The 12,502-nt window shown below is 38.1% G+C and overlaps 1 protein-coding gene across 1 annotated transcript in view; it reads right to left on the bottom strand.

Moving 5' to 3' along the window:
* Positions 1-3,182: 3,182 nt before the first annotated feature.
* The window catches only part of LOC132114905 (neurexophilin-1), a 34,503-nt gene continuing 25,183 nt past the window's right edge, over positions 3,183-12,502 (bottom strand). The window contains exon 2 of the mRNA XM_059523332.1: positions 3,183-4,359. Within this exon, the coding sequence (XP_059379315.1) occupies positions 3,565-4,359 (795 nt within the window). The 3' untranslated portion in view covers positions 3,183-3,564. The remainder of the gene's footprint in view (positions 4,360-12,502) is intronic.

Genomic DNA, 12,502 nt, shown 5'->3' on the forward strand with positions numbered 1-12,502 from the left:
AAAAAAAATTAACAAAGAAGGAAAAAGAAAGATTATCTCAGGAGAAAGCACAAAAGGGATGAAAGGAACAAAACAAATAAAAGGAAGTGAACAAACAAAAAAAGAATGAGGATCAACAAATGAAAACAATTCATTTAGAAAAAAGTGTAAAAAGGATGTAAGGAAAACGAAATAAAAAGGAACCACACAAATGAAAGAAAGGTGAACAAACAAAAGAACAAATTAAATATAAAAAATGAAAATTCTCTATATTTCAGATAGAAAAAGGATTGCAGCAAGACAAGAAAGGGAGATTGAACAGAAGGAAGTGAAAAATGGTTGGAAGGAAGAAAGGCAAAGAATGGATGAAAAAGAAGGCAAACTGTTTAAAGCAAGTGAACAAAACAAAAAAGCGAAAGAGAAAAATTTATAAAAGTTTATCTCAGAGGAAGGTGCAAAAAGGATGTAAGGAAGAAATAAATACGAAGATTGAATTAAAAAGGAAGCATACAAATGAAAGGAAGTGAACAAATTAAATTTAAAAATGCGCAAAAAAGATTCTATATTTTAGATAAAGAGAATGAAAAGAAGAACGTGACAAGGAATGAGAAAAATTGAGGAAGATTGAACAAAAACAAATTAAAGTAACTGAACAAAGAATACAAACAAAAGATAAAGAAATGAAACAAAGTAAATAATCAAATAAAAGAAAGAAGAATGAATGGCAAAAAGAGAAGAGTGACTGAATGAATGAACTGACAAATGGAACAAATGAAAGCAAGCAAAGGACTGAATGGAAAAAGAACAAATGAAAGAATGAACAAAATAGAACCAATAATAAAAAGATTAAAGATTCCTGCAGTTTGAGCAATTATGCCATTACGTGAGCGGCTGTGTGTGTGTGTGTGTGCGTGCGTGCGTGTGTGTGTGTGTGTGCATTCAGTAGTGTAGTTAAGCTGCAGGAGATTAGGAAGCTCAGTCCAGACCAGTGCCTGAGGGGAGAGGAGAGCAGAGAGCTGTGAGCCCCGGTGCTCAGTTCACCAGCAGGGCAGACCAGACATGCTGCACTGGATAAAGCCTGGAGCACTGACAGAGGTGTTTTATTTTCACGTGTCTGTTCTGAGAATTAGACTGAGGCAAATTTGATATGACCAGACTGGCCAAACAGTTCCACGCGGTTTAGGAAGCAACAGAGACAGATCAAAGCAACACAGTCTGGATCAAATGCTCATTTACACAGATCAGACACAGACCTGTTATGGCAGTCACAGGTGACTCTTCTTCTACCCTCTTTAGCAATTACAGGGTACAAAATGAACACAGAGAAAGAATCGCAACATGGTTTAAGTTGGATTGTATGAATGATATATGTGATGTAAAATCATACCATCTACTAAGCTGAATGGAGATAATAACTTTGCACCATTATAACTTTATCTGTGATGTCTGTGAAAGTTTTTGTTTAACTTTGTTTTTTTTTTTTTTAAACCAGCCTATATATGATGCTACAAGTTTCCAAATGAATTGCTGGTGATATTATTTTGGACCCTAAGCACTTTTCATTATAGTAAGGACCCTACACACACTGACAGTGGAACACAGGCTGTTGTCAAAGTGTTGTGCAGCTTTGTCTGTACGTAAAACAATACATTTGAGATTAGAGGGAGATAAATAGTATGTCTTTTAAGAACAAGGATAAACTGATCTATCCGGCAGGATATTTCCATCTTTGTTACACTCTAAATTGCGTTGAAACCCACAGGGGTGTATTCACCGTACTGAATTTAACTTCAGGCAAAGAGGGTTTTTTTCCCCCCTTCGTGGGCTCATAAAAAGCTTCTTCCCTCCAACTCTCTCGGTAAGACGACACTTTGATGTTCCATATTGTGCTTTTATGTTACTCTATTTAGCATCCTGAGTTTGTTTTTCAGTCTTTTTTCAATTACTCTCTCCTCTTCCCCTCCCCTATATTCATTCAGTCTCTTTCTCATCTGTTTGTTCCCGGTCCATCTCCTGTTCATTTTCTCATGTTGTGCATCACCCTTTTTCCCCTTTCATATCCTCATTCATTCTCCTCTTCACTCTGTCACGTACACCCGCTCGTCACTGCAGACGTCATAACTCCCACTGCTCTTTTACTTTCCATCCTTCCTCTCTCTTTCCCCTTCTGTCATTTCTTCCCTGATGACTTGACTTCACCTGGCCTGTTTTTGGCCTGTAACATAAAAGGTCTGCCCATCCTTTATCTAAATCCACTTGAATTGTATATAACTGTTTTTCCTTCACAACAATTATCAATAAACAGTGTGTTCATTGAAGGTCAGCTTGAATGCCGTTAATCTAATGTGGTAATTTACATCCAGAAAAGGTCTCGGCCAGGTAAATCTCATAATGTAATGCAAGCTCTCCCAATGCAGCGCGATTAAATTATGCAAAATTAACATAATTATATTTCTTGTTTTTTTTCTCAACGATAAACTGGCTGACTGTAAGGGAATGTTCAGACAAGGACGAAGCAATCGTGCGTTCAGCAGAACAGTTATCACAGCACAAAGTCAGGAATCCTGACTAAACAAAACGTCTTTTCTGCTCTTCCCTAACAGTCAGAACAATAGAGAGATTGGGCTCAATGCAGACTCAACATCTCTTTTTCGGTGCTGTATTTTTAATTAAAGTGCTTTCTATACGGCATTCGTTCTTTCTCATTGATATTAGGCAGGGGGAGGCTTTTATCTTTTTGTGAAATCTGTAAATTTTGCTCTTATGCAATTTGCATTTACAGCACTGTAATCTTCACTTAATCTTCTTCTTGTATCATCCTTTGTTTTTGTGTATAATATACAGATGTGAAAAAAGTGTCAGTGAGTCATGCTGTGTAAATTTTGTGTTAGGTTGTTTTAGCTGTGTTTGTTTTTGGGAAAACAAGCTACACTCTTAAAAGTAAAGGTTCAAAGGGGTGGTTTTAACGATGCCATAGATCCACAGTTTGTGGTTCCCAGAAGAACCTTTCAGTGAAGTAAAATTTAAAGAACCTTTTTCCACTCTAAAGAACCTTTTGTTCAATGGAAAGCTTCCATGAATATTTAAAGAGCAATTGATGCTAAAATAGATGCTAAAAAAGAACCGTTATTTTTAAGAGTGTACACAAAGTCAGCAACGTCTTCCACCCCTGTTTTCTTGTTCCTATGTGTTTTTTAGAAGACCGTAACCAATCAGGGACTCGGACTGATGTAGCAGACACTTCCACCCTGAGCACCTGGGCCTGACCATTTGGTTTTGCATATATGTGTTTTTGCAGGTCATATTTGCCAGGTTGCTTAAGAGGTTCTTCAAGACATCAACTGCAGCACATCGAATACTGTACATTCACCTTTTAGAGAATCACCTGTGATGTTCAAATCATGAGGGGTTGTTCCATATCAGCTCAGTGATAAGTTTCTGAAGAGTCTTTAGATAAATAAAAAAAACCCTCCCATATTAGCATTGCACATTCATCTTCACATCCTTAACAGAATTGTTCCTTTGTATACCAACTCCTTCCCCCCAACCAGCCCTCCTTGCCCCAGACAATTGCTCCACGAAGCTCTAGCCTGAGGGTAGGTAGGGCATCTCATTGTGGTAGTTATAGTCTGGACAGACCTTCTGCACCAGTCGGTAGTCTGTGCTGTAGAAGGAAATGTAGATGCAAATGACCTTAAAGGGTTTGGAGCAGATCCAGGACACGTGGCTTTGTGTCTGCTCCTGGAAGCAGGTCTTGGAGGGGTCATAGTTGCAGAGCGAGGTGCGTTTGCTGCGGTCCACCTTCTCATAGTCTACACGACAGTTGAAGATCTTCGAGTCTTTAGGGTACACCACGCTCTGGCGCTCCAAGTCGAACTCCACTGCCTTCACTGGAGGTACCAGGCTCACTGAGATGTTCCCCTGGCCGGTGGAATTGTGACGGAAGTAGACGCTGAAAGTTCCATTCCCGTGGTCCACGATCTTACCCGTGATGAGCAGGTTGAGGCGCACCGTCTTGATGTTGGAGTAGAAGTCGCCCCAGCCGAACATCTTCTTAAATTTGCCAGTTTTGACGATTGGTGGGCGGCGCTTGACACGTGAGGTCCCCGATGTGTCCGTGTCTGATTTGAAAAGATCGCTGCCCAGCATCTCCCAAAATTCTTGTTTGGAAAAGGGCACTGGCGAACGATAGGGCAGTTCCATGGTGGAAGTGTTGGCGGCACGGCCGCGACTGTGCATCACCCAGCGACTCAAGGGTGAAATCGAACCCTGAGATCCCAGAACCCCCAGAGTTTTGGAAGAGTCTGCTGAGGAGGAGGACTTAGACGTAGACGAGGGGATGGAAGATGACGAGTGGGTATCTTCCTGTCCTAGAGCCAGCTGGAGGAAAGAAGACAGGAGGAAGAGTGAGCCGGTGAGTGAAATTGTAATAGAGAGGATGAAAATGTGATATTTAAAGAGAGAGGAGGTTGCACAGACAGGAATTTGAATAGGAACTACATTTGCAGTTCCTGAAGGAAATACTGGTGTTTGCACGGCAGCAAAAGAATATTGTTACAGTTTAGGTAGGCTTAGGTTTTAGTCTTAATTTCTGCATAACTTTGCTGTTCTCATGATGCCTTGTTCGCATGTGCCTTGTTTTCTGTTGACTGTGAATGTCTGTTGTGCTTCTTTTGCAGATGTGGGAATACAAATATGAATCAATTAATTGTCCAAACAAATGCAAAGAAGGAGCACTTGCAATTCAGTAAGCAAATAATGAAATGAGTTTTCAAATGGATTAAAATAAATTCAAAATCTTGGACAGCGATGATGTAATTGTTATTAGTATACTGAAATGCAAAGGGAGGCTTCTGAAAATGAATTTTACATTTAAAAAAATTGTTACATTTATAAAAGCCAAAATGGATAAAACGCCCGAGGCTAAAATCTACAAAACAATGTATGAATGGTGTCAAATTACTGAATCCTGTTAAATGGTTCATGCTGAATTGATTGCGTAAAATTATCGATGAAGAAAAAAGGATGTTTGAGGAATGTCTGTACAGCTTGTAAACACCGTAAGCACTGTGATAAAAAGAAGAGGAATATTAATGCGGTGCTCGCCTTGCAATACAGCATAATTTGAAGGAATGAATTGAAAGGGGGAAAAAAGGAACAGCTAAAAGGAAAACATCATCAGCACTTGAATCAACATTCACCCACGGCAAAGTGCCATTGACACCTCACTAAAATGTCCCGTCAACAGGAATTAATCTCTGTGGTCTGGTCTGACCTGTACTCTACACTCACTGGCTCACAATATTGCTTTAGATATTGCGTGGGAATCATTTGATCCCTTTATGGCTTATCTATTTGTTACAGAAGATCTCTAGGACTCCCAGAGTTAATTTGACTAAGAGAGAGAGTGAGAAAGATTGTGAGATTCAAATAAGAAACATTTTTATTCAAATTAACATTAAATGATGAATTTTTATGTATTTCAACATTTATTTAATTATTTATTATAAAAGTATTTCAACATTTATTTATTATTTAGTATTTATTAAGGACCTGCTAGACATGAACAGATACAAAAAAACATACAATAAAGGGAGAGGTCTGGGGATGGATGAAGGTAGTGCAAAAAGCGAGAAGGCTGTTGTTCAATAAAATTGTGTGTGTTTGTCTCATTGTTTGTATATAGAGAGCTGTGGAGGTGGATGAGATGCCTCTCTACATGGACTCATGGATGGGTGAAGAGCCACAGAGTGGGTGAAACTGGTAATTACTAGATGCTAATGATCTATTTGAAACACCTCATATAAAGGTAATCCAACAAGAGCTCTCATACCTTGGATCAAACAGTTGGATGTGACTCTTCACAGGTTTGTGTGTGTGTTGCAGAGTGTCAGAGAATAATGATGCTTTGATGAATTGTTTATTATCTGATAAGCTCTAAATTCTGTTTGGTCTGTTTCTCTGAGCCATGGGCCTGAGATGCATTGTATCCGCACGGTCAGGTTCAAAGCTGAAACTCCCCCAAAAGCCACATTAGCTTCTAGGAAACAGTCTCATGCTGTAGAGAAGCTCTTTGACTTCGCCAGAGACAGATCTCACTTCCAGGTTTATGGACTGCAGAGACCTTGCGAGTTGTGGCGACATGGACCATGACCAAGAAAATTAATTCCCACTTTTAGTGGTTTCCAAGTCAAATGATGCCATCTCACGGTACCTATAGTCATGTGACCTCTTGTCTTCACCCCCATCTGTTCCAGGGCATAAAAATATAACTGAGACTTGCCTCTGGAGTGCCAAATGTCTCTGACGGTTCAAAGAGAGTACAGATTTAGTTAGCATGTTTATTTATTTTTATTTTTTTCATTCTTCATAGTAAATTGGTTTTATATTGTTGGATTCATTTTAGCCAACCAAATTTATATAGAATTTTCAGTTGATGAAAAATTACTCATCTATTTAACATTACTTGTTTTATATTAATTAATTTATTTTGACAGTGAAAAAAAAAGTATATTTAAATGCCAAATTACAAATAAAATAGCATTTATGTTTCATGTAGCTGCAAAGTTACTTTTCAAAGTGGACCATCAAAATAAAGTGGTACTGGGAAATGTCTGTAAACCTAAAAGACAATGTTCTGACAGAACCTTTTTTTCTTACTTTGTGTTAACACTGTTTTACTCTAAAACATATAATTATTTTTACATAGTCATTTCAAAAATTTAGCAAATCAATTAATCTGAGTTATTAAAAAATAACTAGTTCTAAAGAATTATTTTGCTTGTTAATTGGTTAATTGGATTTCTAGTTTTTTAATTATTTACCAACCATAATGTAATTACTAAAAATTACTTCATTGCTCAGGAGATTTTTATGGACATTTATCAACTTAAAAATCATACAAATTATTAAAAAGACAGACATGAATGACAGTATTGGTATATATATATATAGTATGAGTGTAGAGCTTTAAAACAGTTGTGATAGCATATCTGATTTGGAAAAACTTTGATGCGAAATGTTCATATTGAAATGTGTGGGTTTATTTTTTTGCTTGCTTTTGGCAAATATGAACACAGTTTAAAAAGGTTATACCCCTTCAAACATACAGTTTTTACTGGTAAATTACCATTAAGAGGTCATGTGGAAAACAGAAATATTGGTAAGTTTGTTCTGGTAATGTACCGGTATGAGAAGTTGTAATACCACCAGTAAATTACGGTAATGAGCTCTGTGTGAATGCAGAATGAGATTACTGGTATGAGCATGTATGAGTTCTGAACGCGCTGACATAAGACGTCTTCTCTGGCCCAATCATAACATTCTGACGCAGATAACGCATTTACTCCACACTGTGTAGTTCGCTTTGAATCTATAAAAAGTCTCTGGGCCAAAAGCAGCTGCATGATTGTGAACGTTTGACAAGAAATTTAAACCTCAACAAAAACTCTGACCAAGTATACCCCTCCATGAAAGGGGCTATTGTTAAGATCCCTAGAGAAATCACTGGTGTGTGTGTTTTTTGCTTTTTTGGTTCTCAGGATTACAATTTTATTACTATTATGCACCCTATTTATTATTTTCATCTACTAAAACGACTGAGATATTAAAGAGATATCAAAGTGATGTGTGATTTATCTTTCATATGAGTAAGTGTATGATGGTGATTTTTAAATGTAGAGCATGAAAAGGAAAAGCATAGCAAAAGAGAAAGAAGAGAACAAGGTAGTGCCTTAAGAGACCTTATTTGAAACCCGCCTTTATTTCTCAGCGGGTTCGATTTAGTATATTCCAACCACAATATATGCCAGTCCACCCTCAGAGTAAATGTATGCAGTCATAGTCAGTGTTTGAGGATTCTGCCTATCTTTGTGTGTGTGAGAGAGATCCCTGCCAGACTATATAAGCATGTATATTCATACAGTGTGTAAGTGTATGCTGTGTGTGTGTGTATATATATATATATATAAGTCTGTTCTCACTGTCAGGGCAGGCCTGATCCACTGAGCTTAAGGATCTCTCTCCTCCATAATGCATGCTGCCCTGTCTCAACCCTGATCTTTCAGCCCACTCTGATGCTTCACGCCCATCTCATCTCATTTTATGCAGGCTTATTCTGGCCTAATCAGGCTTACTCATGCCTGATACTCATTTTACTTTACTCTAAGTGCCTATCTTCAATCTTGATAAGACAGACTCCATTTTATACAGCACGGATTAGCGCAACACGCTCTGGTTAATTCGGTCTTCTGTAGTCATGCCGGTTTTCTCTGGGCTCTCAGTCGCTTTGCTTGGATCTTACATGGACTTCTTTGTGCCTCTATAAAAGAACGTGTGGATTAATAACTGGCCTTGACGAGTGTGTAACCCCTCTACAGACTGAATAATTCTAGATTAGCTCCATTGCAGATCTGCTAATCTGCCCAGCAGCTATGCAGAGCAGGTCCTGCATGAATAAATAGTAAATTGCATTATTCTGCTTAGAAATACCTGTCTTGTCATGCCTTTCTATTCATTGCACATACAGTACTGTCGGCTGAGATTCCGGGATTAGTATGGGATTTAAGTTTTATGTCAGATTCTACTAAAAATGTATGAAAGTGACATTATTACTGTATATATTATACTACATTATGCCAGTATGTTTGTATAATGACCATTAAACTGCATACTTGACTGATGTCCCAGGTAACTGATATCCTACATTGCTGTGCTAGGCAGCTGTAGCCAATTTTTTTTTATATTTATTTTCTTTATTAATTCATTTATTTCATTTTTAATTTAATTTAATTTAAATTGAATGACCAGCTGACTGTACATTATGCCACGTTGATTCATCGGTTTTGTGGATAGCATTGTGATTTTCTTGACTGCAGTGTATCCAGTGTATATTGCAGTCTAGTTTACAGCCTCCAGTTCAGAGAGCTGGACGGGTCCGATTTTGTAAATCCGCACCCGCCCGTACCCGCAGTGCTTAAAACCGCATCCGACACGTTTTCCGACAGCAGCACTAATTAAAATCCGCACCCGACCCGACCCGCTTAAAATAGAACTGACACCCGACCCGCACCCGAGCTCAAATCAGTTAAGCCAATCACATTAGACACACTTTTTTCAAATTTTATTGCCAGCTCATACAGAAGTTATTACACGGCCTTTGGCATTAACACAAGGGCAACCTCAGCCGAAGCTGTCAAAAAGCCGGTACATAAAGAACATGGCTAACGTTACCACAAAACTGAGTAACGCAATTTCGTCTAGCCTACATCACACAATTTTGGGTGTAGGCCTATAGTAGGCTGTGTTATGCATCCTGATTGACTTCATGATTAGTTAAATCTGTTTTTCACATGCTTCGCCACAGAGTTAGCAATTTCAGACAGTAAAGGAAAGCATCTGTCTGATTCACTTCACGTCTGTGGGCATTACGCACAGCTCAATGTGGCCCAGGCACGGCGCCAGGATTCCAGTTTTGGATGGGCCAGACCAATTGTGGGTGGGCCTTAAATTAAAAACGTAAAAAAAAAAAAAATTATCCAATCACTGCTTAAGCTAATAAAAATATTGACTAATATAGCCTACTGTTATAGTATCTGTGCGCAAACATAATATAGATTTTAATAGCTTGATGCTCTTTAAATATTTTGTTGCATTGTTAAACATTTTGGTGCATAGGACAGACCTATCGCTATCCATGGTTCTGACCAAAGAAGAGCGCTTTGGAATCTCCGTTACGCATGAAACGCAACATACCTGGGCTGCGTTTCCCGATAACATTTCTCTTAACGCGATACGAAGACTCTTAAGGTATAACTTAACTAAAGGTATACTACCACTAAAGGTATATCATTGCTAGACGTCTTCAGGGCTATCATCCACTCGCGATGCGCTGGCGCCCTTCCTAGCAATGGCGCTGTTTTTGGTAAAACATGATTTCATTAAGTTTTGTTTTATGGAAAACTCTTTTTAAAAGATATTCGTTTTTTATCAATTTTATCTTAATTTTGATCAATCAATTGCCCGTATTTAATAAATAAGAAGCAAATATATAGCAGACAATGTAATGACCCTAAAAAATATTTTGCTACCTAAAAGTTAAATATGTTTTGTGTCACGCATGCATGCATGTCTATTTCCCTCATATTAAATATAAAACGCATGTGGACTGATATTTTTCCAATGTCTGGGCTTCTTTATTAATGGAGTATATAAACAGACGTTTCAATATATTGGTATTAAATGCATTTTCTGAGAATTTATATTTCACGTTTTGACTGCAAATGTCGAAATACGTGCTCTTTGGTCCATCAGTGCTTGAGTCACTGATCACATTAGAATAAAATATCTCATAATAAAATACAAAATTGACTGATTTATGAATGTATATGCATAGTTCTCATCAGTCGGAAATACAGATAAACACTTTCATTTGTTGTATTTTTAATCCTGAAAGAAAACAGAACAACAAAAGAGCTTATATATTATATTATATTATATTATATTATATTATATTATATTATATATAAACGGAAACAAAAACAACGAAAAAAGCGGTTGTGATTTTTTCAAAGTGTAACGTAGGCCTTTTTTTACGTTTGCACGTGACTGTTTTGAACCCGTGTTTAGACCCGTGTTTCCCCTGTGTCCGACCTGCACCCGCACCCGACACAGTTGGATATTTGTCACCCGTTTCAGCCAAATTTGCGGGTCACCCGTGCAGGACTCTACTCCAGTTCATTTCAGATCTTTTTGTAAGAATTTCTTAAAATCTCTCATCTCTTTTTATATCTAATTCTATATTGGGTTAAAAACAACTACTGCTTATAAATGGCATGCACATTCACTGTCACGCAGGCTCTTTGCTGTGTCCCTGTGCTGAATGATGCAATGTTGCTTTCACCAACTAAAAGCTTTGTTCTTCATCCTATCTTCCTCTGAGGAGTAAACACTCCATTATGGATACACTATTCTGATCAATCAAGTGTTGTCACTTTCTTCCAGAAGGCAGAAGTAATTCCATAATGTCCTGTAAGAGCAATTAATCAATCAATCAGGTCCCAGTTTTTCATGTCTTTGCATCCGTTTCAGTGCTTTTTTCCCTTGTTCGGCTAAAACCACCTTCAGGAACGGCACAGAGGAGGCTCACAAGAAAATCCCATTCTCCCATATCTCCCTGGAGAAGCATCTTGGCCCCAGATTAATAATGAACAAAAATAATAAGCAGGTAGACATATTGATTTTAATCTATTCAGACTTCAATCTCATTTTCCTCTCAAAAGAGAGGATGAATGTGAAGCGGGTTCAAGAGAGGAGGGGTGAGGAGGACCAACCGCATCTTTACCCCCCGTTCCTATAACCCTCAATTTCAATCTTCATCTCTCTCTCTTTCTCTGTGTCTCTTCTTTACTCCCTATGTGTTGGGAAATGGTTGACTTCGCATATTGATCTGTGGCCAGTTTTCTCCAACAAGCTTACAAGCATTGACCTCACCAAGAGCAAGTGGAAAGCTGAACAAGACAGAACGATTTTAGAAATGTCACAAAAGTAAAATGGAAACAATTAATCACTTATGACTTCACATTTGCAGTACACAATGCCAAGTTTAGAAGACTAGATTAGTCCACAGGAATCAAATGCAGAAAAGTGAAGAGAGAGGTATTAAAAGGGCTTAGGACGGAGACTTTCTTGATCCTTTTTGGTCATGGAAACTTGTTTTCAAGGTTTCTGTTGACAATTTCCATTATGTAAATAAATAAAAAGGAGTGGACTGTAGGGAATTGATGGGATATTATAATCCACACTATGTATTAAGTAACAAAAAGAAAGCATCTCTGAATGAGACGAATTGTAATTTATAACTACTTTGCCCTTCATGTGAAATTAAGAACATTTAATATCACTGTTATTTTTCTTCACTTCTTGACAGCGATGTCCCTCTGCCTTTCATTAAAAAGATCTGTAACTAAATCAACCATTTCATCTCCCTGCAGACTTGATGTGGTATTGACTTCATTCGCTTCCTTATACCACTTGAAGTAAACGGTACAAGGCAGCCCAGCCATGCTAAACACTGCGGCTGGAATAACACAATATGTTTTTTGCCAGATGAAACACTCATGGGAGAGGAAGAACGCAGCTGGAGGCGTTGGTTGCACACGCAGGACTGTAAGTGTACGGCTGTCTAGACTGTCCAGCTCTCTAATCCTACACTCAACTTTCATGTGGATTACAGTGGGTTGAGAATGAAGAAAAGGCTAGATGTGATAAATAGAGGTGGGGAAAGACAAGACAATAAGGAAGAAAAATAGCTGTGCAGTGAGGCAAAATTAGGGGAGAGCGATTCTCTTTAATATAACAATGTGTGGTAAAAGCACACTGGGTTGAGCGCAGTAAATCCCATTTATTCAAAGAGTATTAATTTGTATGAGTTCTTTACGCACCAGTGACTTGTTTATGGGATCGCAAGTAAATTTGGACTTTAATGAGTATATGGCGATGATACTTGCTTTGAGCTGCAGAACTT

Source organism: Carassius carassius, chromosome 1 (assembly GCF_963082965.1).
Source record: "Carassius carassius chromosome 1, fCarCar2.1, whole genome shotgun sequence".
Taxonomy (NCBI): Eukaryota; Metazoa; Chordata; class Actinopteri; order Cypriniformes; family Cyprinidae; genus Carassius; species Carassius carassius.